The 27,477-nt window shown below is 44.7% G+C and overlaps 1 protein-coding gene and 1 pseudogene across 4 annotated transcripts in view; both read left to right on the top strand.

Moving 5' to 3' along the window:
• Positions 1 to 27,477, top strand: part of jazf1b (JAZF zinc finger 1b) — a 447,675-nt gene that overhangs the window by 149,564 nt on the left and 270,634 nt on the right. For all 4 annotated transcript variants that reach the window (XM_070880824.1, XM_070880823.1, XM_070880828.1 and 1 more), the window contains one exon: positions 16,893 to 16,965. In XM_070880824.1, the coding sequence (XP_070736925.1) occupies positions 16,893 to 16,965 (73 nt within the window). The remainder of the gene's footprint in view (positions 1 to 16,892; positions 16,966 to 27,477) is intronic.
• On the top strand, positions 8,338 to 8,540 carry LOC139264831 (U2 spliceosomal RNA; annotated as a pseudogene).

Here is a 27,477-nt window from a genome sequence, read left to right as displayed (position 1 = left end):
GAGAGAAAAGAACAAAAAATGCGTCCTTGACAAACTTTTAACACAGTGCCATTCATAGCGTAACAATCATGAATGGGAAATCTGCCCTTCCAGCGTAAGGTCTCTGAAGGTCATTCATAGGAGGTTTAGTTCATTTTAAGTAGCACAGTGACCAGCAGGGCCATTGGAGGAGCCACGTGTGCTCTTCTGTTGTATTTTACACAGTAAGGTTTTTGGATGCTTTCTCATTCTGGTGTATGCTTAAGTGATTAAGTGATTAAGTGAATGGGCAAAACTGTGACAGATAAAGTTCAATGTGGGAAAGTTTGAAGTCATCCAGTTTGGACCTAAAAGCGATAGATCAGAGTATTTTCTAAACGATGAGAAACTAGGAACTGTGGAGGAGCAGAGAGATTTAGGGGTTCACGTACAGAAATCACTAAAAACTAGTGGACAGGTGTAAAAAATAATTTAAAAGGCTAATGGAATGTTAGCCTTCATCTCAAGTGGGCTGAGATACAATGGGGTGGAAATTATCCTATAGTTATATAGAGTTCGACTGCATCTCGAGTACTACGTTCAGTTCTGGGCACTTTACCTCAGGATGGATATATTGGCCTTGGAGTGGATGGAGCACTGATACACCAGAGTCATAAGAACATAAGAAATAGGAGCAGGAGTAAGCCATTTGCCCCCTTGAGCCTGCTCCACCATTTAATAAGATCATGGCTGATCTGATCTTGGGCTCAGCTCCACTTTCCTGCCCACTCCCCATAACTTCACTCCCTTCAAAAATCTGCCTATCTCCACCTTAAATATATTCAATGACCCTTTGCTGTTTTTTAAAAAAAAATTCCCAATCCTCAGGTCTCCCACTAATCTTGGCAACATTGTATGCCATTGTTTTCAATTTGATACCATCCTTTACTTCCTTAGTTAGCCATGGATGGTCTCCCTTTTCTTAAAGTCTTTCCTTCTCACTGGAATATATTCCAGGGCTTAGTGGGTTAAATCATGAGAACAGGTTGCATAGTCTAGGCTTGTATACCCTCAAGTAAAGAAGATTAAGGGGTGACCTAATTGAGGGGAGTCCAGGTCAAGGAAGTATGACCTTAACCTTAGAGCTCGGCCATTCAGGGTGATGACAGGAAACACTTCTTCATACAAAGGGTAGTGGAAATCTGGAACTCTCTTCCCCCAAAAAGCTGTTGAGGCTAGGTCAAATGAAAAATGCAAAAATTAGTTTGATAGGTAAGGGTATTAAAGGATATGGAACCAAGGCAGGTAAATGAAGTTAAGATACAGATCAGTCATGATCTAAATGAATGGTGGAACAGGCTCAAGCAGCTGAATGGCCCACCATGTACTTTGTTCTTATGCTGTGTATGTCATGCAAGCGTGCTGAGATTATGCACCCCCAACTTTGATTCACGTACAAAAATGGAACATTATTTTAATAGTGTAAAACTGTTCGAAAATTTTGTCAATTTTAGTTGTGTACCTGGATTCCAAAAGTTAAAAAAAATTGTATTTGTATGCAGCTTTACGCTGAGATGGTGGTTATGTTGTGCCTTGTGTATCGGGGTTAGTCTTAAGAGCCTGCAACGTCCCTGAGATTGAGTTAGGAAAAATATTAACCGAGGAGTCACAGGGAAGATATTTGTGAGGTAAATTTTACACTTTGCAATAAACCAATGATTTGTAAAGATTATTGTTTATTTTCTTTGTTTTTATTTACTTTTGTTCTGTTTTCCTTCCCCATTAATGGTAATTTGCCTCAGTTGAAAATGCATTACTAACTTTTCATCAGATTTCATGGCCTCCGTTATTTATGGAGAAAGCTGAAAACAGCCGAAGAACCTGGCAAGGCTCGGGACGCGGAAGTCCTATGGAACTTAAGGCAGGACCTCTAACATTTTTGCCCCATTTCTTGCCCGGCAGCCGGCTAAATGGACAACCTGGCCAGTGGATGGGAGGGAAAACCAATGGAAGGAAACCATAGCCTGGGACCCCGGAAAGGCCTGCGATAGGGTATGGGGGAGTTCCGCAATCGGGACTGGGGGAGGCTGGCGATCAGGGCTGGGGGACGGAGAGGTCATGAATCGAGGCTGGGGGGAGATCCACAATCAGGGCTGAGGGAGGCCGAAGGCTTCCTGAAGGAGCTGGGGAAGCTCTCCTGTTGCCCCTGACCCATAAGGAGTGCTGAGAAAGGCACTTACTTTGGGGAGCCGACAGTTTCTGCCTCCCTTTCTCCGCAGCTCGTTGGTTCCATTGAAATCTGGTCTGAGGCCCAATATCAGGGGCACCTTGGGCCTTACCATTAAAGTGCAGGGAAACCAAAAATGGGCACGTCTGAATTTCTAGGCCATTGTTTTTTTGAATACAGTCCACACTAATGGAATTAAATTCGATCTAGTGGATAGCTTTAAGGATCTGAAGTGAAATTAATTTGAGCTTAAAGGGTGGGAGAGTGTTCTTCCTCAATGCCATTATTTCCAATGTTGCATTAGAAAGCAATCCATTTAAAAAAAAATAGTGTATTATTGAGGTACTATGTGTAAATTCGCAGCATGAAATTACCTATCATTTAGCATTGAGTTGCTACTCCTTCAAAGAGACCGCAAGGATACCTGAAGTGATAAATGGTGGTGTATCCCACAGCCTAGGGTTAAGGTGCAATGCTGGAGGTAATATAGTGGCATTTTTACTTTGTATCTAAGCTGTGTGGTACCTGACCTGGGAGTTCTCATAACTCAATCTCAAGGATGCTGCAGGCTATCAAAACTAATACCAAGGCACAACATATTTATCATCTCAGCATAGAGCTGCACACACACACCGCAATTTAGTGACCTTTGGAATCCAGGTATGCAATTAAAATTGACAAATGAGAGTCTATATTAAAATCAACTTCAAAGCAGACAAACATGCCAAGAATGGCATCCATCAGATAGTATTGCTACTCTAAATGTTTGAAAATTAATAGAATATTTTTACTCTATGAAAAACATTAGGTTCAAGAAAGTGGAAAGTGTTTCATTACTTAGCACAGACATCCCTAACTTGATGAGTACAATATTTCCCCCAGTCTTTAAAAATAAATTACTTCAAAAACATTTTCATCTCAATTAGATTCCTTTTAAAAAGTAATACACTGTCCATGTATCCCACTCACATGCATTTGCAATTCGAAATCTCCCTTGTGTATCTGTGAAGCATGCACGCCCATGTTCTGCCACCAGGGAGTGCATCCCCTGAACTCCCAAGGGATCCCAGCATCCCTTGGGAGCACTGTATATAAGCCGGCCCCTAAGGCCTGTTCCTCACTCTGGAGTGTCTTAATAAAGACTGAGGTCACTGTTACTTTAACCTCCCTGTGTGCAGTCTATCTGTGTTAGGAACACAATAACTGGCAACGACTATACGAATTCAACGCAAAGATGCAGCAAACTGTGGGCATCCTGGAGAAGTTCACGGAGGGTGAGGACTGGGAAGCCTATGTCGGACGGCTAGACCAGTACTTTGTAGCCAGCGAGCTGGATAGAGAAGGAAGCGCTGCAAAAAGGAGAGCGGTCCTCCTCACGGTCTGCATGGCACCGACCTACAGCCTCATGAAGAATCTTCTGGCTCTGGTGAAACCCACAGATAAGTCATATGAGGAGCTGTGTACACTGGTTCGGGAGCTTCTTAACCCGAGGGAGAGCGTGCTGATGGCGAAGTATCGGTTCTACACGTGCCAGTGATCTGAAGATCAGGAAGTGGCGAGCTACGACGCCGAGCTAAGGCGACTTGCAGGACAATGTGAGTTTAATGGCTACCTGGCGCAAATGCTCAGACTTTTTTGTACTGGGCATAGGCCACGAGACCATCCTACAAAAACTTTTGACTGTAGAGACACCGACCCTCAGTAAGGCCATTGCGATAGCACAGGCGTTTATGTCCACCAGTGACAACACCAAACAAATCTCTCAGCACACAAGTGCTAGCAATGTTCATAAATCAATTGGAACTGTGTTTGCGAGCAGAACTGTACAGGGCAGAAACCACGAGTCTGCAACTGCCAGCAGACCTCAGGTGACCCAGATGACTCAGAGTCCCCAACAAAGGATGAATGCAAGGCAATTCACACCTTGTTGGCGTTGTGGAGGCTTCCATTCAGCCCATTCATGCTGCTTCAAAGGGTATGTTTGCAAGAGCTGTGGAACAATGGGGCACCTCCAATGAGCTAGCAGACAAGCTGCAAGCTCTGCAAAACTTGCTAACCACCACGTGGCAGAGGAAGATCGGTCCATGCTGGATCAAAGCAATTTCGAGCCTCAGAGAGGAGGCAGATGCTAAAGTACACGGGGTGCACACATTTTCGACGAAATGTCCACCTATAATGCTAAATGTAAAATTGAATGGCTTACCCGTAACCATGGAACTGGACACTGACGCTAGCCAATCCATCATGAGTAAAAAGATGTTTGAGAGACTGTGGTGCAACAAGGCACTCAGACCAGCCCTGAGCCCCATCCACACAAAACTGAGAACGTACACCAAAGAGCTTATCACTGTCCTGGGCAGCGCCATGGTCAAGGTCACCTATGAGGGCACGGTGCACAAACTGCCACTCTGGATTATCCCGGGCGATGGCCCCACACTGCTTGGAAGGAGCTGGCTGGGCAAAATCCACTGGAACTGGGATGATATCTGAGCGCTATCACATGTCACAAATTTCCTTCCCTTTTTGAGCCAGGCATTGGAAACTTTTCCTGGGCGAAGGTGCGGATCCACTTCGTCCCAGAGGCACGACCCATTCACCACAAGGCGCAAGCGGTACCTCGTGATGAGGGAGAGAGTTGAAATCGAGCTGGACAGGCTGCAACGCGAGGCCCTCATCTCCCCAGTGGAATTCAGCGAGTGGGCCAGCCCGATTGTTCCAGTACTCAAAAGTGATGGCACGGTCAGGATTTGCGGCGATTATAAAGTAACTATTAATCATTTCTCGCTACAGGACCAATACCCGCTACCTAAGGCAGACGACCTATTTGCGACGCTGACAGGAGGCAAGACGTTTACCAAGCTCGAACTGACTTCGGCCTAAGTGACGCAGGAGTTGGAGGAGTCTTCGAAGGGCCTCAGCTGCATCAACACGCACAAGGGACTGTTCATCTACAACAGATGCCCGTTTGGAATTCGGTTGGCTGCAGCGATCTTCCAGAGAAACATGGAGAGCCTACTCAAGTCGGTACCATGCAAGGTGGTTTTTCAGGATGACATATTGGTCACGGGTCGGGACACCATCGAGCACCTACAAAATCTGGAGGAGGTCCTCCAGCGACTGGATCGCGTAGGGCTGCGGCTGAAGAGGTCGAAATGCGTCTTTATGGCAACAGAAGTGGAGTTTTTGGGGAGAAAGATCGCTTCGGACGGCATTCGGCCACAGACGCCAAGACAGAGGCTATCAGGAATGCGCCCCAGGCCGCAGAACGTCACGGAGCTGCGGTCATTCCTGGACTCCTCAACTATTTTGGTAATTTCCTACCGGGGTTAAGCACCTCTTAGAGCCCCTACATGTGTTATTGCGTAAAGGTGAGAACTGGGTATGGGGAAAAAAACAAGTAATTGCTTTTGAGAAAGCCAGAAACATTTTATGCTCCAACAAGCTGCTTGTATTGTATAACCCGTGTAAGAGACCTGTGCTAGCATGTGATGCGCCATCGTACGGAGTCGGGTGTGTATTACAAGCTAACATTGCGAGGAAGTTGCAACCTGTCGCCTATGCCTCCAGGAGCTTATCTAAGGCTGAGAGGGCCTTCAGCATGATTGAGAAAGAGGCATTAGCGTGTGTGTTCGGGGTAAAGAAAATGCATCAGTTCCTGTTTGGCCTCAAATTTGAGCTGGAAACCGATCACAAGCCCCTCACATCCCTATTCGCTGAAAACAAGGGGATAAATACTAATGCCTCAGGTCGCATACAAAGGTGGGCACTCGCGCAATCAGTGTATAACTACACCATCCGCCACAGGCCAGGCACCGAGAGCTGTGTGGATGCTCTCAGTCGGCTACCATTGCCCACCACGGGGGTGGAAATGGCGCGGCCTGCAAACTTGTTGATGGTGGCGCAGCCTGCAGACTTGGTGGTCATGGAAGCGTTTGAAAATGATAAATCACCTGTCACGGCCGCCAGATTAGGACTTGGACTAGCCAAGATCCTCTGCTGTCCCGAGTAAAAAAAACTGTGTACTGCATGAGAGCTGGGCCAGCATCCCCGTTGAAATGCAAGAGCTAATCAAGCCGTTCCAGCGGCGAAAGGACGAGCTGTCCATTCAGGCAGACTGCCTAGTGCTACCCAAAAAGGACAGGGAGACATTCATCTCGGATCCCCACAGCACACACCCGGGTATAGTAATGATGAAAGCGATAGCCAGATCCCATGTGTGGTGGCCCGGTATCGACTCTGACTTAGAGTCCTGTGTACAGCAATGCAGCTTGTGTGCTCAATTAAGCAACGGGCCCAGAGAGGCACCACTAAGTTTGTGGTCCTGGCCCTCCAGACCATGGTTGAGGATCCATGTTGACGCTGTGGGCCCGTTTCTGGTGGTGGTAGATGCTTTTTCAAAATGGATTGAATGTGAAATAATGTCGGGAAGCACCGCCACCGCCACCATTGAAAGCCTGAGGGCCATGTTTGCCACCCACGACCTGCCTGACATACTGGTCAGTGACACAGGGCCATGTTTCACCAGTGTCGAATTTAAAGAATTCATGACCCGGAATGGGATCAAACATGTCACCTCGGCCCCATTTAAACCAGCCTCCAATGGGCAGGCAGAGCAGGCAGTACAAACAATCAAACAGAGCCTTAAACGAGTCACAGAAGGCTCACTCCAAACCCGCCTGTCCCGAGTACTGCTCAGCTACTGCACGAGACCCCACTCGCTCACGGGTGCCCCCGGCTGAGCTACTCATGAAAAGGACACTTAAAACCAGACTCCCGCTGGTTCACCCCAACCTGCATGATCAGGTAGAGGGCAGGCGGCAGCAACAAAATGTAAACGATGGTCGCGCCACTCAGTCACGGGAAATTGATCTGAATGACCCTGTGTATGTGCTAAACTGTGGACATGGTCCCAAGGGGATCGCGGGCACGGTGATAGCTAAAGAAGGGAATAGGGTGTTTGTAGTCAAACTAGACAATGGACAAATTTGCAGAAAGCACCTGGACCAAACGAGGCTGCGGTTCACAGACTGCCCTGAAGAACCCACAGCAGACACCACCTTTTTCGAGCCCACAACACACACCCAAAGGATCAACGACACCACGCCGGACCAGGAAATCAAACCCATCACGCCCAACAGCCCAGCAAGGCCAGGCTCACCTAGCAGCCCTGCAGGACCAACAACACGCCAGCCCAGCGAGGGCACAGCCAACACACCAGAACAGGCAGTCCACCAGGGAAAGAAAGGCTCCTGACTGCCTCACCTTGTAAATAGTTTTCACTTTGACTTTGGGGGGGGGGAAGAGTGATGTTGTGTATTTGTAAAGCATGCACTCCCATGTTCCGCCACCAGGGAGTTCATCCCCTAAAGTCCCAAGGGATCCCAGCATACCTTGGGAGCACTGTACATAAGCCGGCCCCAAAGGCCTGTTACTCACTCTGGAGTGTCTTATTAAAGACTGAGGTCACTGTTACTTTAACCTCCCTGTATGCAGTCTCATCTGTGTTAGGAACACAATATCCCTGGAAAACGTAAAAATTCTTGGCTAAACTTCTTAAAGTTTCGTAGTTTAACTGGGAAAAATACAAAAGTTAGGTTTATTTGACTTTTTAAAAATATTGTCACTAATGAACCAGATTAGCCCAAAGCTTTAATTTTTAACACCTGATACAAATCTCTTACAAATAACTGAAACCAGCTTAATAAGGAATTAAAGTTGGAATTACTGACATTCAGACATGTAGATTATATATTCTTTAGCGTGGATGGAAAAGCTTCATTCCAGTACTTTCACTTCCATCAAGGAGTTTTGATAATTAAATGAATTAAGGTTTTGTGAAGAGTACCTGGGTCGAATGTGCTGCAGGAGATAGGCTGTTTCATGCTTTTAAAAAAAAAAATTGTTCTGCATGATTGAATTTCCACAAATATATCCAACAATATCTTTAATGGAAGATATTTGTGAGTTCAAGTTCCAAGCTTTATGTCTGTTTATACTTTACACAAGTGAATTTGTTTCTCCTATGCGTTTCGTCTTGGGCTGCAGATGTACTGTGCTGCCAGCCTGAGAGGAGTAGCTCTCGGCAGCACCCCCGTTGTCTTTCGCGAAAGACATTCTCCTCCCATGAGAGAACTCTATGTATGAGTGTTTAAATCCAGGTCTCGGCCTTTTGGCTAAGATCATGTGTAACTGACCTGACAGGGGAGTAACCATGACCCCAAAGTGGTTCTCCCTGGATCAGGAAGGTGGTTCTCCTATGCTTTTTGAAAATAGGAGGTGGGTGGGGTGGCTTGACCCATCCACCTCCATGGCACGAACCTGGTATTGCAGTACTTCCAGGAACGGTGCAGTGGCTCTAGGCCTTTTGGCTAAGAGCATTGGCGCAGAGTGATCCTTGATGTGTGCAAGGTGACCTCTGGCGTTTGTGATTTGACAAAGAATTGGAAAGATTGGCTATGAATTTAAAAAAAAATCCAGGTATCGTCCTGGTCCGTCCACACGTCTAGCTCTGCTACTGAACAGTCATTATAATTAAACCTTGATCTAATTTTATAAAGAGCTGATTTGGATTTCATTTTCTCAACCTGTCTGAAAGTGACACAATCTACTACCAAAATCTTTTAACAAAAAAATCTTCATTTTTTTAATGCAAGTAATCAGAATATTCCACATACAAACTTGAATGGATTTTTCAGTAAATCCCATTATAGCACTGTGACTGTTGATGTTTATATAATAGTCTTCAAATGTTTCTAATAATATAGAAGTAGTTTGCTAGTGAAACTGATCTATGTTGTATTTTTCTATGAGAAGTTAAATTAAAAACAGTTAATGATGCCAAAATCATTAGGAATGTGGTAATAAAATAAATTGAGCCAATTATCAAAATTTAGGTCCTGTTAACATTAGGTCTATATTTACAGTAAGAGAAAAGCAATGATACATTGAAGAGGAATTCAAAATATCTCCATCAAAAGCAGCCTGAAATTGGTTGGTTTAAGGAAGGGAAGCAAGAAACCTGCTGATACATTTTCATGTAGAGTCTAGGAAATATTACATATACGGGGTAGGTCAGGAATTTCCTCAGAACTGCTCCCGCTTTGTTGCTGTAACTTGCTGGAAGTACAGAGAAAATGGGTTTGTTTGATGCACTTCCAACAAAGATGTGGTGGTGGAGAGGGCGCAGCTTCGAGGAAATTCCTGCCCTATAGTCTAGCCTAGAACTGCACTTCACATGGCCTTTGGATTAAATCCAGCCCGCCATCATTTCATCTGTCCTTTGTGCACTGTTAATTGTTCCAAATATTCAATATACCATTGCTTTCCAACAACAACTTGTATTTATATAGCGCCTTTAACATAGTAAAGCATCCCAAGGTGCTACACAGGAGCTGTAAGGGGAAAATGGGAAGGCTTCTTTTCCCACGAGTGGGCCCACTGATAGAGGGTCGACGCTCACCCCAGCCCACGTAGCAATTCTCGAAGTTAGCAGACAGACGGATGGCAAAGTATAATGATCTTTATTACGAACGTCCGGGAACATCCTTTATTACAGCTGCCTGTGAGTGGAGATGCTCCCCGAACAGCACAATCATGCAACTTTTATACATTTCAAAACCCCTCTGTTCCCGGACAAGACCTCCGTAGATTTCTAATTGGACAACCTTATCAGTACTACTCCGGATTGACAGGTCATGAGCTCTGATTGACAGGTCATGATCTTGTGACCATCTTAGACCGTTCCCAGAATGGTATCATTTGTTATACATTTCCTTTGGTGCCATGAAGTCTATCTCGGCTCTCTTCTCACGGCCTTATCAGCGGTCTGTTTAGGTTCTCTCCTATTGACATTCCATGTTGGAATACTATCTGGTATCCCAACCCATAACAGTACCTTCTGGAGCCTTGGTACAAGGCCGAAGAGAGGCCTTTTGCCTCGTTATGGGCCAGTGCAGGAACCAGCACTTTAACCCTTGTCCCGCTGGTACCCCTAATGCCAAATTTTCCTCTTGCATATTCTCCCTTTTGGCCCTTGGCTATACGCCAAGCTGGCCATATTTCCCGATAACTATCTCCCTGTAGGCAAGTTCCAGATAGGTCCGTTCACCTGGGTAGCCATCTCCCAAGCTTCGGGACCTCCTGAGACCTTTCCCGCAGAGTTATATAAGCTAAGTCCTTCCTGTAGGACTGCTTAAATTTTCATCCCTTATGGCCTTAATCATAGTGCGTGCCCTGACGTATCGTTTGGCCTGTTTAATTCGTGCACATGTTAATCCAAACATGACCATCAGAACCAGGCCCTGTATTACTACAAGTACGTGTGATATTATTCTTATCCATGGGTGAATTTGAATATTTAGTCCAATGTCCGACAGCTTTGGGTACCAGGACTGATCAGCCAGCATCGCGTTAGTGTCTCTCTGTAGGTTGTCTATTTCTTTCATCAGCCAGATATACTGTCGTCTTTGATTCTGGATTCCTTGCACCAGACGTAATTGTTCCTCATTTAGTTCCGGTATCTGTTTGCCTTGCGGTTCCCATATCGCCTCTTTGTACCCTTCTCGGAGGATATCTGTGATTGTTCCGTGGATGATTTCCGTTATCTCGGGATGTATATGATATCCGTCTATTTCTCCCTTGGGTCTGAAACAGAAGTTAGGAGTAATAAGGATACAGGGGGTGACTCCTCCCCTGGTCTTAATGGTTAAGCTGCCCCCGTGCTCACGCACCACTCTCCGTTCCCTTGTGGGGCAGCGATGGTCTCCAGATCGTGTTCAAGAGGCGTGATACTCAGCATACATCCGTTTATCTGGTGGAATCTGCAATCTTCATTCGTCATTCGTGGCATACCTCGACATAAAACCACTTGGTTATTTTTATAGCAGTCGGTTATGGCAATGCTTCTGGTACTATTGTTAACTTAATTGCCCATCTGGCAGGCTGATGGTAACGTAACCGAGTTTGGTTTATCACTTCACCAATATTATCAATCTGGTATAAGGGGTCTCCCTTTGTTACATCATACTGTGGTATGGACAACACAAATCTGATCATATTTACCCGTCCAGTAATACATCTGAATTTTGGCACACATGCGTGACTATTCCTCCGTACCTCGCATGTGTTGTTCATTTTTTTATCTAGAGTCCAATTGTTAAGTGTGGTGTTCGGAATCCAATCTGGTATGTCTCCATTCTGGAGTTGCTCCAAATTATGTTGGACCTCACTTAATATCCAGGCCCCATACCCGGAGCAAACTATCTCAGCCTGTAATCGTTTACTTATATCGTTCCCCATTGCGTGGATCAAATTTATTGTCTTGGCATGCTTCTGTAATGTATGGGCCATTTGTAACAGTTCCCCTTCTGCGCCATCTCCCAACCGCGCTTGTAGGGCTTGGTTATCCAAGTCCCTCCCCAGTAAACCCCTCAAGACTACGCCATTAAGTTGTTAACCCGGTCGTATATAGCATACAGGTCTGTGGAATTCATCGTCGTAACCCCTGCCACATAACCCGTGTCTAGTGTTTCCAGTATTCCCCTTTTTGTTCGACCTTGCCCTGTTCCCTTTCTGACATTAAATCTCAGGGTAATGGATTCCGTTGTGCCAGGTTCTGGTATAGACTTATAGTTTCATTCCCACAGAAGCTAGGAAAAATTATATCCATTAAATTTAGGTTAAGTAGTCGCTGACGCACCCCAAATTATATCCTTTCTTTAGATTCTTTTATTCCTAGCCCCCCTTTGGCTCCAGTCTTTATGGACGGGCTTATGGGGGGACTTGCGTGGTTGTGCTGGGAAGTGTTGTTGTCCCCAGGGTGGTTGTCGGGGCATTGGTAGGGCTTCCCAGGGTCCCTTTGGGTGTGTTTGGTGTCCCAGCCGGACCTTTTGGTCCTATGAACTAGCTCCTGTCCTCGGAATCTACTGGAGCCAATGGCATCGGCAGCCTGCTGCATTACAACCTTACTTAATACACTATACATAGCCATGCGTTAAAATAAGTTCTGTCCTTGCTCCAGTCCTTGGCTACTGGGATGCATATTTCGGCAGTTAAATTAAACAAAGCTAGTTCATGTAGTTGTGTCTTTCCTGCGTGTGCTATATCTCTCGTAGTCCATCTGTATTATCCAGTGCTTGCGTGGGCCTTAAGGTTCCCAGTATCCTGAGTCTCCAGAGTCGAAGTAGCCGCTGTGGTCCCATCTCGGTGAGTGTTTTATCTGCAAATTTTAAACAGATAGCCTGGTCGTCACCAGGTGTTAGGTTCTGGTCTACTCATCTTTTATCCATGCATGTCGAGGTCACTCTGTGAAATCGGAGGTAAGGGTTAGGTTGGGTTTGTACACTTACCCACCGTGGGGTACATTGTCTCTATTGCCGTAGGTGATGGTGCTATGGCTGCGCACTGCACTATCCGTCTGGTCCCATTTAAAAAAAAATCTCTTCCAGCTTATTTATCTTAGCTTTTAACTCTTGAATTTGTTTTGTTTGAGTATCTTTCTTTTATTATTACATAGGCTAGTTCTGTTTTTATTTTTATTCTGACTATCTCACCATTTCTTCTATCTGTCAGGTTTTTTTTTTTTTATTCTATTTAGAAATCCAAATTAATAATGTCCAGTATAAAACAGCTGTCAATGGAAAGGGTTAACTCCTTTACAGGTTTGTAAGAAAGCCTAATGTCATTACGTGACTTCGCGTAATCATCCGAAAAATTCTTTTTTAAGTCTTTGTGCCTTCAAAACTTGCTTAGAAATTAGGAATCCGTTAAAACAGCAGAAATCATTAGTAAAGCCATCATAATAAAAGTCTTCTCATCAGGAAAGACGGCATTTTAGATTAAAACTCCAATTTTTTCTTAACTTCTAATTCAAGTACTTGCCAAAGATTTTTTTTAAAAACGAGACCACACATTTTTAATAGCTATTTTGTTTACTGAAATCCAATTTTCACACGCTTTATACATTCCAACATTTCATTTTATTTTACGGTCCCGTTCACTGGGCAAATCTTGTGTTTTATTTCTCTCTCAGCACAAAATCTAAACATCCGTGCCAGTTCTATTTTCTATAAGAATTTAAAAATTCAGTAATTCCCAGTTTTTTCTTTCTGTGCTGAATTCGCATAGCTTAGATCTTTTCTCCTCGTTCTTTTCAAAACCCTCCTGCTTGTTTAGACTGTTCGGGACTTTTCTTGATAAACAACGTCCATTTTGGAAATCCTTCAAACTGCAGTGAAACGTTCTCGTAATTTAAAATCATTATCAATGGAGAGTGTCTTTTTCCATCGCAAACGCCCCTTTTTATTCCAGCACCTAATTAGTGCGTTACGTCTTTTTTTTTTCAGATCACCTTTCTTCAAATCAACTAGTATTTTACATTGAGGGCTCGTGACTCCGTAAATTTGTTAACTTAAAATCGTCAGACAATCGAAGTCACTTTTTCTTTCAAATTCGTTCAATTTGTTTACTTTCAAAGTGGCGTCTTTATCTTTTTCTTTTCTCCATAACTAGAACGGAGTCTAGCATGAAGGCTTTGAGGGCTGCTTTTCGTTATCTCAAATTCCAGTTTCAAGGTCGTTACAATGTTTTTTTTCTAAACTGCTAAATCTTGCTGTTTTAAAATGTTTCAAAAGTCCCTTTTACACCTTCGCAGATAGCTCGCCACTCGCCCAGGAGTTTGACCTGATCCGTGAAGGTATTTCTAGATTGTTTCCAAACCTTTTAGTTTTATTTCTCCTTTTTTCTTTCAAAGATCAGATTTAAGTTAATAATTAATTTTTTTTTGAATCCCCATCTCAGTATTTTGCTGTGCCTTCGCTTAATATCTCAAATTTTGTAATTTCAATCTTTATCCGAATAAATCCACACCTGCGTTTCTAACTTAAAATGTCTTAAAACTTCCCACATACAGGACAACATTACAAAGGGTTAAAAAAAACTTTCACTCTGTTTGGGAAAGTGGGTGGAGCTGCACTATTTTTCCAAACAGGCTTTCAGAAACATGAACAATTCATTCCGCAATCAAAAAAATCACACAAGGACTCTCACTCAACGACAGACATTCACAAAAGTCTCTCTTCATTCAACAAAACCTATTAATTGTTTGGCCGGCTCTATTTTTGGATCCATATGTCACTTAAGATAGTCACTATCAGCTTTTTTATGGCATTATATAGTTACGCAAGTTACAATTAACGATTGGTTTTATTCGCCTTTTTAATAGCCGTGTTACCCCTCTTCCTCGGGGCTATGAGGGTCTTGGGTACTCCCTTAAATTCGTGTTAGGTATGCAGGACGCTATTTATATGTCTTCCCTTGGCGCCGTACACTCGTACCACTGCACGCTTTGGGTCAATATATCCCGTCACTGCCGGGACGTTGTCTCTATTCCCTCTCTCTCTCGTCCCTGCACTGTGCGCTCGTACCGCTGCGGGTCAATAGACCTTCCCCTATATCTTCCCTTGCGTCGTACCCTCGCACTGCCGTGCTACCTCCACGCGTGCGTTTTAGGATGCACCTTTTGACCCCCTTTCACCCCTAGATCGTCCTTGTCCTCTGTCTCCGTCCCTCCGGGACTCACTACATGGTTCTGTTGTATGGATGTCCTTCCCTTGCGGTTTACAATGCCACAGCTCTAACTTGAAGGTGGTAAATTAAAACATACTCACCCCAACAGCTGGGTCATTGTTCCGTTCGGGAAGTCCGTATCCTGTTCGTGACGCCAAATGTAAGGGGAAAATGGGAAGGCTTCTTTTCCCACGAGCGGGCCCACTGATATAGAGGGTCGACGCTCGCCCCAGCCCACGTAGCAATTTTCAAAGTTAGCAGACAGAGACGGATGGCAAAGTATAACGATCTTTATTACGAACGTCCGGGAACACCCCTTATCACAACCGCCTGTGAGTGGAGATGCTCCCCGAACAGCACAATCATACAACTTTTATACATTTCAAAACCCCTCTGTTCCCGGACAAGACCTCCGTAGATTTCTAATTGGACAACCTTATCAGTACTACTCCGGATTGACAGGTCATGAGCTCTGACTGACAGGTCATGATCTCATGACCATCTTAGACCGTTCCCAGAATGGTATCATTTGTTATACATTTCCTTTGGTGCCATGACGTCTATCTCGGGTCTCTTCTCACGGCCTTATCAGCGGTCTGTTTAGGTTCTCTCCTATTGACATTCCATGTTGGAATACTATCTGGTATCCCAACCCATAACAGTACCTTCTGGAGCCTTGGTACAAGGCCGAAGAGAGGCCTTTTACCTCCTTACGGGCCAGTGCAGGAACCAGCACTTTAACCCTTGTCCCGCTGGTACCCCTAATGCCAAATTTTCCTCTTACAGGAGCGTTATCAAACAAAATTTGACTCCGAGCCACATAGGGAGATATTAGGTCAGATGACCAAAAGCTTCATCAAAGAGGTAGGTTTTAAGGAGTGTCTAAAAGGAGGAAAGAAGATAGAGATAAGGTGGAGAGCTTTAGAGAGGGGCAATTCCAGAACTTAGGATTTTGATAGCTGAAAATATAATAATCTAATCTCTAGTTTGGGGTTCTACATTAAAAAAAACAATCTTGTTCAGCAACAATTCTTGTGAGATTGTCATTGATATAGTAGTTTCTAAAATATAAAATAGCAGTATATTTGTTGTGAGTTCGAAGTGAACACTATGGGGGAGAAATTGGTGCATTTGTACCTCCCATTAGCGCCCTGTGGGGCACTAACGGGGCGCAAATGAGTTTGCGACCGGGCGTAGCGCTGCTTACGACTTCTGCTAAATTCGGCGGGAGTTTAGCGGCGTCGCCACTACAATGCGCCCCAATCTCCTGCACCCGGAGATCATGACATCATTACCGTACGCATCGCTCCGTTAGCGCCTCAGCTCCTAAATTGGGTTTCGGCCCTTGAAGCAGCACCGGGCGATAACAGTGACTGCTTCAGTGGATGCGAATCGGGCGGCCAGCGCTATCGGGGTGAAAATTAAAGGGGAGGTGGCCGACTGCTAAGAAAAAAAATCTGACCTTTTTGTTGCCGTTCTGTTGCGATGTCTTCACGGGGTCGTGATCGCTAAGCCCTACTTGAGCCGGGCTGATCGCACCCCAGTGGCCTGGGTAGGTGGCTTCTTCTTTGGCAGAGTATATAGCTTGGGCCCTTCCATTTAATTGAGGGAAGAGCCCCTGGGACAAGGCAGCACCATGGAGCCCAGTGCGCAGCGCTGCTGAGATGCCCCACTTCCTTTTGGGGGCGGTAACCCAAATTTAGCGAGCGGGGTGGGACTTCCGCGCCTGCTGCAAAGTTTCCCGCCTCACGAATTTTAACCTCCCCAAAAGGGGCGATAATGAATTTCTAGGCCGATGTATCATGGTCTTTGTCATAACGACAAAAACCTTTCATCCTTGAGATCATTGAACCTAGTCTATTCTTATTACAAATGTTTTGATTTTCCAAGACCTATATTTTAATGAAACAAAACTTTATTACTTTTGTCAAAATTGCATCTTAAAGTTTTTATTATTAACTTCAATTTCCTGGAAAGTTGTAAAATTACTTTATTTGAATACTGAGCGGTGTGTCTGATCTCAACGTATCATCTCATTTGCTTTCACCCTACTTAAAAAAATGATTGAGTTAATGTGAACCAGTTTAAAGTTGCACTAGTATTAATAATTCTGAACATTTCTCCCCACCCCCACCCCCCGTAGATACTGACCCACGGGTGTTAGAGAAACAGGAACTACAACAGCCAACATACGTAGCCCTTAGTTATGTTAACAGGTAAGAAAGCTTTTTCATAAAAAAACTTAAATGAATGCTTTGTAATTTCTCATAGAAAATTCATAATAAAAGGAAGCATTGTTCTGTTAAACCATTATTTTAGGTGCAGTGTACTTGGACCATTTTTAAAATTTCAAACCTGACTAATATATTATATATTATATTATATACCTGTATGTGAATATATATATTTACTAGCTTTTCCACATTTGTTAAAATATTTTTATCTATTATAAATATGTTTGCATGAAAGTGGAAAATTAATGGTAGTGAATGTGCAGTCCAGCATTGACTTAGTAATACAAAATTAAACTTCCCCCCCCCCCCCCCAAATAGTAATGAATACACTTATTAAGGTGCATTATTAAATATTTAATATTCTACATGTGAAAAATTTATTTTGAATGCAAAACTAATATTCAAAACTTACTTTGTAATGATTCAAATATGTGAAAATCCAGGCTAATTTCACCACCACAAAATGTGACCAATAATGTCTGGTACTGCAAGTGGCTCCTGCTCCGAGTTCCTGAAGATTATCTGATGAAAGTTCCTTGACTAGAAAAGGTTTATGTAACTTTTGTATTTTATAGTTATCAATATGAACTTCAATACAATTTTCCTCCGTTGGCTCTTCCCTGGCCTCTCCTGGAGTCATTGGGGGTGAAATTCGTGTTGGCAGTAGTGCAATGGGTAATGACGAATTGGTATCCCATTTTACATTCTGTTCAATTTTCTTTTCCATTGAGGTTGCTATTGTTTGTTTTGCGGTACTGCACAACATGAATTTCACCCCCATTGATTCCTTGCTGGTTCACAGTTACATGGGAGCCATTCACCATATCATATCTCGCCCAACTGGCTCGTCTTATATGAGCCTAGTCGGTGAGTACTGGTAGACTATTCAACCTAAACCTTTTCTTACCAAGCATTTTAATGAGTAGGCTTCCAGCAGAGGCCATTGGTTAGCAGTCAGGAATGGGGCATAAAAGCCCATTTAACTTGTGGGAAGGAGCATGGTTCTATATTAAGATGGCTTGACTGCAAGGTGAAGACTGCAGTTGGAAGTCTGCTGGCTAACCCTTAGCAGAGAGGGTAAATCAAAGATCGTTATATATATTTATACTTATAAGGATAAGGACTAAAATCTTGTATGATGCAACCTGCATGATAAACGTTTGACTTTTCCAGCATCTAAGTTGAATTAATCCACTGGATTAAAAAACACTTTTTAAGGAAGTATTCAGAGGAGAAAAATCAAGAAAAACTTAATTTATCTTGTATCTTATCACAAACATATCAGAATGTTTCACATTCAGTGAATTAATTTTGGAATGCAGTGAATGTTATATTGGTAAACATAGCAGATACTGGTATATTCCCTATAGCTTTTTATAGAACATATGTATCCTAAAGTACTCTTGGCTTGAATATAGTAAGGATGTTTATAGTGAAGTTTTTGGTTAATAAAAAAAAAAACAAATGTGGTATAGGTTTTGTGCCACTATATGTTCAGAGGAAGTGAAGTGATTTTGAAAGAAAGAAATAATTTGCATTTATGCAGCATTTGTCATGACCTCAGGATAACCCAGTGTGCTTCACAGTCAAATGAGTACTTTTTGAAGTGTTGCAATGTAGAGAAATGCAGCAGCCAAATTGTACAAAGTAAGGTTCCAGAAACAGAAATGAGGTAAATGATCAGACCGTATGTTTTTGTAATGCTGGTTGAGGGATAAATGTTGGCCATGGCATCAAATTGTGACAGCCTGGATTATGCGCTCAAGTATCTGGAGTGGGGCTAGAACTTTGAACCTTCTGTTCAGGGGAATGTGCGATTACTGAGCCAAGGCTGACTGGTCTGTAATCCTAATAATGTATGATAGTTTACAGAACAAAAGTGGCCATCATTTTGGCAATCTCATTCAGAGAGGCTCCCAGGATGCATTGAGTAGAAGATGAAAATATGAGCGCTGCACAGATGAGGGACTTCAGTTATGTGGAGAGGTTAGAGAAGTTAGGATTGTTCTCCTTGGAGCAGAGAAGGTTTAATAGAGGTATTCAAAATTATGAAGAGTTTTGTTAAAGCAAATAAGGAGAAATTGTTTCTGCTGGCAGGAGGGTCAGTAACCAGAGGCCACAGATTTAGGATAATTGGCAAAATAATCAGAGGGAAGATGAGAATTTTTTTTTTACTCATTGAGTTGTTATGATTTGGAATGCACTGCCTGAAAGGGTGGTGGAAGCAGATTTAATAGTAACTTTCATAAGGGAATTGGATATCTACTTGAAAAGGAAAAATTGCAGGGTAACATAGAAACATAGAAAATAGGTGCAGGAGTAGGCCATTCGGCCCTTCGAGCCTGCACCACCATTCAATAAGATCATGGCTGATCATTCACCTCAGTACCCCTTTCCTGCTTTCTCTCCATACCCTTTGATCCCCTTAGCTGTAAGGGCCATATCTAACTCCCTCTTAAATATATCCAATGAACTGGCATCAACAACTCTCAGCGGCAGGGAATTCCACAGGTTAACAACTCTCTGAGTGAAGAAGTTTCTCCTCATCTCAGTCCTAAATGGCCTACCCCTTATCCTAAGACAATGTCCCCTGGTTCTGGACTTTCCCAACATCGGGAACATTCTTTCCGCATCTATCCTGTCCAGTCCCGTCAGAATCTTATAAGTTTCTATGCGATCCCCTCTCATCCTTCTAAACTCCATTGGATAAAAGCCCAGTTGATCCAGTCTCTCCTCATATGACAGTCCAGCCATCCCTGGAATTAGTCTGGTGAACCTTCGCTGCACTCCCTCAATAGCAAGAACGTCCTTCCTCAGATTAGGAGACCAAAACTGAACACACTATTCTAGGTGAGGCTTCACCAAGGCCCTGTACAACTGCAGTAAGACCTCCCTGCTCCTGTACTCAAATCCCCTGGCTATGAAGACCAATATGCCATTTGCCTTCTTCACCGCCTGCTGTACCTGCATGCCAACTTTCAGTGACTGATGAACCATGACACCCAGGTCTCGTTGCAACTCCTCTTTTCCTAATCTGCCACCATTCAGATAATATTCTGCCTTCATGTTTTTGCCACCAAAGTGGATAACCTCACATTTATCCACATTATATGCATCTGCCATGCATTTGCCCACTCACCTAACCTGTCCAAATCACCCTGCAGCCTCTTGGCATCCTCCTCACAGATCACACCGCCACCCAGTTTAGTGTCATCTGCAAACTTGGAGATATTGCACTCAATCCCTTCATCCAAATCATTAACGTATATTGTAAAGAGCTGGGGTCCCAGCACTGAGCCCTGCGGGACTCCACTAGTCACTGCCTCCCATTCCGAAAAGGACCAGTTTATCCTGACTCTCTGCTTCCTGTCTGCTAACCAATTCTCTATCCACGCCAGTACATTACCCCCAATATCATGTGCTTTGATTTTGCACACCAATCTCTTATGTGGGACCTTGTCAAAGATCTTTTCAAAGTCCAAATACACCACATCCACTGGTTTTCCCTTGTCCACTCTACTAGTTACATCCTCAAAAAATTCCAGAAGATTTGTCAAGCATGATTTCCCTTTCACAAATCCATGCTGACTTGGACCGATCCTGTCACTGCTTTCTAAATGCGCTGCTATTTCATCCTTAATAATTGATTCCAACGTTTTCCCCACTACTGATATCAGGCTAACCAGTCTATAATTACCCGCTTTCTCTCCCTCCTTTTTTAAAAAGTGGTATATTTGCTACCCTCCAGTCCATAGGAACTGATCCAGAGTCGATAGACTGTTGGAAAATGATCACCAATGCATCCACTATTTCTAGGGCCACTAGGGTAATGGGGAAAGAGTATAGGAGTGGGACTAATTGGTTTGCTTTTTCAAATAGCCAGCATAAGCATGATAGCCCGAATGGCCTCCTTCTGCGCTGTGTGAAAGAAAGGCAGATAGAAAGACTTGCATTTATATACTGCCTTTCACAACCATCGGATGTCCCAAAGCACTTTACAGCTAATGAAGGACCTTTTGAAGTGCGGTCATTGTAATTTAGGTAACATGGCAGCCAAATTGCGCACAGCAAGCTCCCACAAACAGCAATGTGTTAATGACCAGATAATCTGTATTAGTGATATTGGTTGAGGTATAAATTAGTATATGATTCTATGAATAGAGAGTCAGAGCTGGTTCACAAACTGCCTAGTGGGTGCATTGGATCTCCTGGACACCTGATTAGTTTATCTGATAGTGAGGATTCTCACCTCAACTACTCTTCAAACATCACATTTCTAGCTGTTGGAGGAGAGCTCCACTCATCATGTATCATAAAAAGGAAAGTTAAAGTTTCAGCCAGGCAGGAGCCAAGCAATGTCTGACTAACTTGATTGAATTTTTCGAGAAAGTAACCAGAAGGATCGATGAGGGCAGTGCATATGATGTAGTGTATATGGATTTTAGCAAAGCTTTCGATAAGGTCCCACATGGCAGACTGGTCACAAAAGTAAAAGCCCATAGGATCAGGGAAAAGTGGCAAGTTGGATCCAAAATTGCCTCCGAGGCAGGAAGCAAAGGGTAAGGTTGATGGGTGTTTTTGTGACTGGAAGGATGTTTCCAGTAGGGTTCCACAGGGCTCAGTGCTAGATCCCTTGCTTTTTGTGGTATACATCAATGATCTAGACTTGAATATAGGGGGTATGATTAAGAAGTTTGCAGATGATACAAAAATAGGCTGTGTGGTTGATAATGAAGAAGAAAGTTGCAGACTGCAGGAAGATGTCAATCAACTGGTCAGGTGGGCAGAACAGTGGCAAATGGAATTTAATCCAGAGAAGTGTGAGGTAATGCATTTAGGAAAGGGAATATACATTAAATGGTAGGTCATTGACAAGTGTAGAGGAACAAAGGGATTTGGGAGTGCATATCCACAGATCCCTGAAGGTAGAAGGCATACGGAATGCTTGCCTTTATTAGCCGAGGCATAGAATATAAGAGCAGGTGGGTTATGCTTGAACTGTATAAAACACTGGTTAGGCCACAGCTGGAGTACTGCGTGCAGTTCTGGTCATTGCATTACAGGAAGGTGTCACTACACTCGAGAAGGTACAGAGGAGATTTACGAGGATGTTGCCAGGAGTGGAGAATCTTAACTATGAGGACAAATTGGATAGGCTGGGTTTGTTTTCCTTGGAACCGAGGAGGCTGAGGGGAGACCTCATTGAGGTGTATAAAATTACGAGGGGCCTAGATATATTGGATAGAAAGAGCCTATTTCCCTTAGCAGAGGGGTCAACAACCAGGGTGAGCATAAATTTAAAGTAATTGGTAGAAGATTTAGAGAGGATTTGAGGGGAAATTTCTTCACAGAGGGTTGTGGGTGTCTCGAACTCACGCCTGAAAGGGTGGTAGAGGCGGAAACCCTCACCGCATTTAAAAAGTATTTGGATGTGCACTTGAAGTGCATGGTTACGGACCTAGAGCTGGAAAGTGGGATTAAGCTGGATAGCCTCTTGTTGACCGGCACGGACACAATGGGCTGAAATGGCCACCTTCCGTGCTGTAAACTTCTATGATTCAATGTATACAGCGTTCTAACGTGCACTACAGCTTGTGGCCTGAGACAGGTAACTACAGTGTAAATGCATTGGTGGTGATTGTTTCAAAACTTGGTACATAGAAGTAAAGGGCATACAAAGTGGCCAAAACTAGTGGGAGGACAGAAGACCGTGAAGCTTTTAAAAGCCAGCAAAGAATGACTAAAAAAATGATTAAGAAAGGGAAGATAGACTATGAAAGTAAACTAGCACAAAATATAAAAACAGATAGCAACAGTTTCTATAGGTATATAAAAAGGAAAAGAGTGGCTAAAGTAAATGTTGGTCCCTTGGAGGACGAGACCGGAGAATTACAAATGGAAAACATGGAGATGGCAGAAACTCTGAACAAATATTTTATATCAGTCTTTACAGTAGAGGACACTAACAATATCCCAACAGTGGATAGTCAAGGGATTATAGGGGGGGAGGAACTTAACACAATCACAGTCACTAAGGAGGTGGTTCTCAGTAAGATAATAGGACTAAAAGCAGATAAATCCCCTGAACCTGATGGCTTGCATCCTACGGTCTTAAGAAAAGTAGCGGCAGGGATTATGGATGCATTGTTTGTAATTTACCAAAATTCCCTGGATTCTGGGGAGATCCCAGTAGATTGAAAAACTGCAAATTTAATGCCCCTATTTAAAAAAGGAGGCAGACAAAAAGCAGGAAACTATAGACCAGATGTAACAAACAGGGTGTATAAAGGGGAACCAGTGGATGTGGTGCATTTGGACTTCCAGAAGGCATTTGACGTGGTGCCACATAAAAGGTTACTGCACAAGATAAAAGTTCACGGGGTTGGGGGTAATATATTAGTATGGATAGAGGATTGGCAAACAGATTGGAAAACAAACAGTCGGAAAAAATGTTTCATTCTCTGGTTGGCAACCAATTACTAGTGGGATGCCGCAGGGATCAGTGCTGGGACCCCAACTATTTACAATCTATATTGATGACTTGGAAGAAGGAACTGAGTGTAGCTGTTCTGTTCCTAACACAGATGAGGCTGCACACAGGGAGGTTAAAGTAACAGTGACCTCAGTCTTTAATAAGACACTCCAGAGTGAGGAACAGGCCTTAGGGGCCGGTTCGTATACAGTGCTCCCAAGGAATGCTGGGATCCCTTGGGAATTCAGAGGATGCAATCCCTGGTGGCAGAACATGGGAGTGCATGCTTTACAGATACACACCATCAATTCCCCCGCTGCCCCCCCCCCCCCCCAAAGTCAAAGTGAAAACTATTTACAAGGTGAGGCGGTCGGGAGCCTTTCTTTCCCTGGTGGGTACAAATGTCTGTTCTGGTGTGTTAGCTGTGCCCTCGCTGGGCTGGCGTGTTGTTGGTCCTGCAGGGCTGCTAGGTGAGCCTGGCCTTGCTGGGCTGTTGGGCGTAATGGGTTTGATTTCCTAGTCCGGCGTGGTGTCGTTGATCCTTTGGGTGTGTGTTGTGGGCTCGAAAAAGGTGGTGTCTGCTGTGGGTTGTTCAGGGCAGTCTGTGAACCGCAGCCTCGTTTGGTCCAGGTGCTTTTTGCAAATTTGTCCATTGTCTAGTTTGACCACAAACACCCTATTCCCTTCTGTAGCTATCACTGTGCCCGCGATCCACTTAGGACCATGTCCATAGTTTAACACATACACAGGGTCATTCAGATCAATTTCCCTGACACAGTGGCGCGACCATCGTTTACATTTTGTTGCTGCCGCCTGCTCTCTACCTGATCATGCAGGTTGGGGTGAACCAGCGAGAGTCTGGTTTTAAGTGTCCTTTTCATGAGTAGCTCAGCTGGGGGCACCCCTGTAAGCGAGTGGGGTCTCATGCGGTAGCTGAGCAGTATTTGGGACAGGCGGGTTTGGAGTGAGCCTTCTGTGACTCGTTTAAGGCTCTGTTTGATTGTTTGTACTGCCCACTCTGTCTGCCCATTGGAGGCTGGTTTAAACGGGGCTGAGGTGACATGTTTGATCCCATTGCGGGTCATGAATTCATTAAATTCGGCACTGGTGAAACATGGCCCATTGTCACTGACCAGTATGTCAAGCAGGCCGTGGGTGGCAAACATGGCCCTCATGCTTTCAATGGTGGCGGTGGCGGTGCTTCCCGACATTATTTCACATTCAATCCATTTTGAAAAAGCATCCACACCACCAGGAACATTTTACCGAGAAACGGGCCCACATAGTCGACATGGATCCTCAACCATGGTCTGGAGGGCCAGGACCACAAATTTAGTGGTGCCTCTCTGGGCGCGTTGCTCAACTGAGCACATACGCTGCATTGCCATACACAGGACTCTTAAGTCAGAGTCGATACCGGGCCACCACACATGGGATCTGGCTATCGCTTTCAACATTACTATACCCGGGTGTGTGCTGTGGAGATCCGAGATGAACATCTCCCTGCCCTTTTTGGGTAGCACTACGCGGTTACACCACAACAGACAGTCTGCCTGAATGGACAGCTTGTCCTTTCGCCGCTGGAACGGCTTGATTGGCTCTTGCATTTCAACGGGGATGCTGGCCCAGCTCCCATGCAGTACACAGTTTTTTATTAGGGACAGCAGAGGATCATGGCTTGTCCAAGTTCTAATCTGGCGGGCCGTGACAGGTGATTTATCATTTTCGAATGCTTCCATGACCATCAACAAGTCTGCGGGCTGCGCCACCATCAACAAGTTTGCAAGCTGCGCCATTTCCACCCCCGTGGTGGACAATGGTAGCCGACTGAGAGCATCCGCACAGTTCTCGGTGCCTAGCCTGTGGCGGATGGTATAGTTATACGCTGATATCGCGAATGCCCATCTTTGTATGCGGGCTGAGGCATTAGTATTTATCTCCTTGTTTTCAGCGAACAAGGATGTGAGGGGCTTGTGATCGGTTTCCAGCTCAAATTTGAGGCCAAACAGGTACTGATGCATTTTCTTTACCCCGAACACACACGCTAATGCCTCTTTCTCAATCATGCTGTAGGTGTTCTCGGCCTTAGACAAGCTCCTTGAAGCACAGGCGACAGGTTGCAACTTCCCCGCAACGTTAGCTTGTTGTAATACACACCCGACTCCATACGACGACGCATCACATGCTAACAAGTCTTTTACACGGGTTATAAAATACAAGCAGCTTGTTGGAGCATAAAATGTTTCTGGCTTTCTCAAAAGCAATTACTTGTTTTTTTTCCCATACCCAGTTCCCACCTTTGCGCAATAACACATGTCGGGGCTCTAAAAGGGTGCTTAACCCCGGTAGGAAGTTACCAAAATAGTTGAGGAGTCCCAGGAACGACTGCAGCTCCGTGACGTTCTGTGGCCTGGGTGCGTTCCTGATAGCCTCTGTCTTGGCGTCTGTGGGCCGAATGCCGTCTGAAGCGATCTTTCTCCCCAAAATCTCCACTTCTGTTGCCATGAAGACGCATTTAGACCTCTTCAGCCGCAGCCCTACGCGATCCAGTTGCTGGAGGACCTCCTCCAGATTTTATAGGTGCTCGACGGTGTCCCGACCCGTGACCAATATGTCGTCCTGAAAGACCACTGTGCGTGGTACCGACTTGAGTAGGCTCTCCATGTTTCTCTGGAAGATTGCTGCAGCCGACCGAATTCCAAACGGGCATATGTTGTAGATGAACAGTCCCTTGTGCGTGTTGATGCAGGTGAGGCCCTTCGAAGACTCCTCCAGCTCCTGCATCATGTAGGCCGAAGTCAGTTCGAGCTTGGTGAACGTCTTGCCTCCTGCCAGCGTCGCAAATAGGTCGTCTGCCTTAGGTAGCGGGTATTGGTCCTGTAGCGAGAAACGATTAATAGTTACTTTATAATCGCCGCAAATCCTGACCGTGCCATCACTTTTGAGTATTGGAACAATCAGGCTGGCCCACTCGCTGAATTCCACTGGGGAGATGATGCCCTCACATTGCAGCCTGTCCAGCTCAATTTCCACTCTCTCCCTCATCATGTGAGGTACCGCTCGCGTCTTGTGGTGAATGGGTCGTGCCTCTGGGACCAAATGGATCCGCACCTTCGCCCCGGAAAAGTTTCCAATGCCTGGCTCAAAAAGGGAAGGAAATTTGTTAAGAACCTGGGTATATGAGGCCTCATCGACATGTGATAGCGCTCGGATGTCATCCCAGTTCCAGCGGATCTTTCCCAGCCAGCTCCTTCCAAGCAGTGTGGGGCCATCGCCCGGGACAATCCAGAGTGGCAGTTCGTGCACTGTGCCCTCGTAGGTGACCTTGACCATGGCGCTGCCCAGGACAGTGATAAGCTCTTTGGTGTACGTTCTCGGTTTCCTGTGGATGGGGCTCAGGGCTGGTCTGAATGCGTTGCTGCACCACAGTCTCTCAAACATCTCTTTACTCATGATGGATTGGCTAGCGCCAGCGTCCAGTTCCATGGCTACGGGTAAGCCATTCAATTTTACATTTAGCATTATAGGTGGACATTTCGTCGAAAATGTGTGCACCCCGTGTACTTCAGCATCTGCCTCCTCTCTCTGAAGCTCAAAATTGCTTTGATTCACCATGGACCGATTTTTCTCTGCCACGTGGTGGTTAGCAGGTTTTGCAGAGCTTGCAGCTCGTTTGCAAGCTTGTTGGAGGTGCCCCATTGTTCCACAGCTCTTGCAAACATACCGTTTGAAGCGGCATGAATAGGCTGAATGGAAGCCTCCACAACGCCAACAAGGTGTGAATTGCCTTGCATTCATCCTTTGTTGGGGACTCTCAGTCATCTGGGTCACCTGAGGCCCGCTGGCAGTTGCAGACTCGTGAGTTCTGCCCTGTATATTTCTGCTCGCAAACACATTTCCAGTTAATTTATGAACATTGCTAGCACTTGTGTGCTGAGAGATTTGTTTGGTGTTAACACTGGTGGACATAAACGCCTGTGCTATCGCAATGGCCTTACTGAGGGTCAGTGTCTCTGCAGTCA

The sequence above is a fragment of the Pristiophorus japonicus genome, chromosome 5, assembly GCF_044704955.1.
Source record: "Pristiophorus japonicus isolate sPriJap1 chromosome 5, sPriJap1.hap1, whole genome shotgun sequence".
NCBI classification, from domain to species: domain Eukaryota; kingdom Metazoa; phylum Chordata; class Chondrichthyes; family Pristiophoridae; genus Pristiophorus; species Pristiophorus japonicus.
The sequence above is the reverse complement of the archived record's forward strand: the minus strand, read 5'-3'. Positions and strand labels throughout refer to the sequence as shown.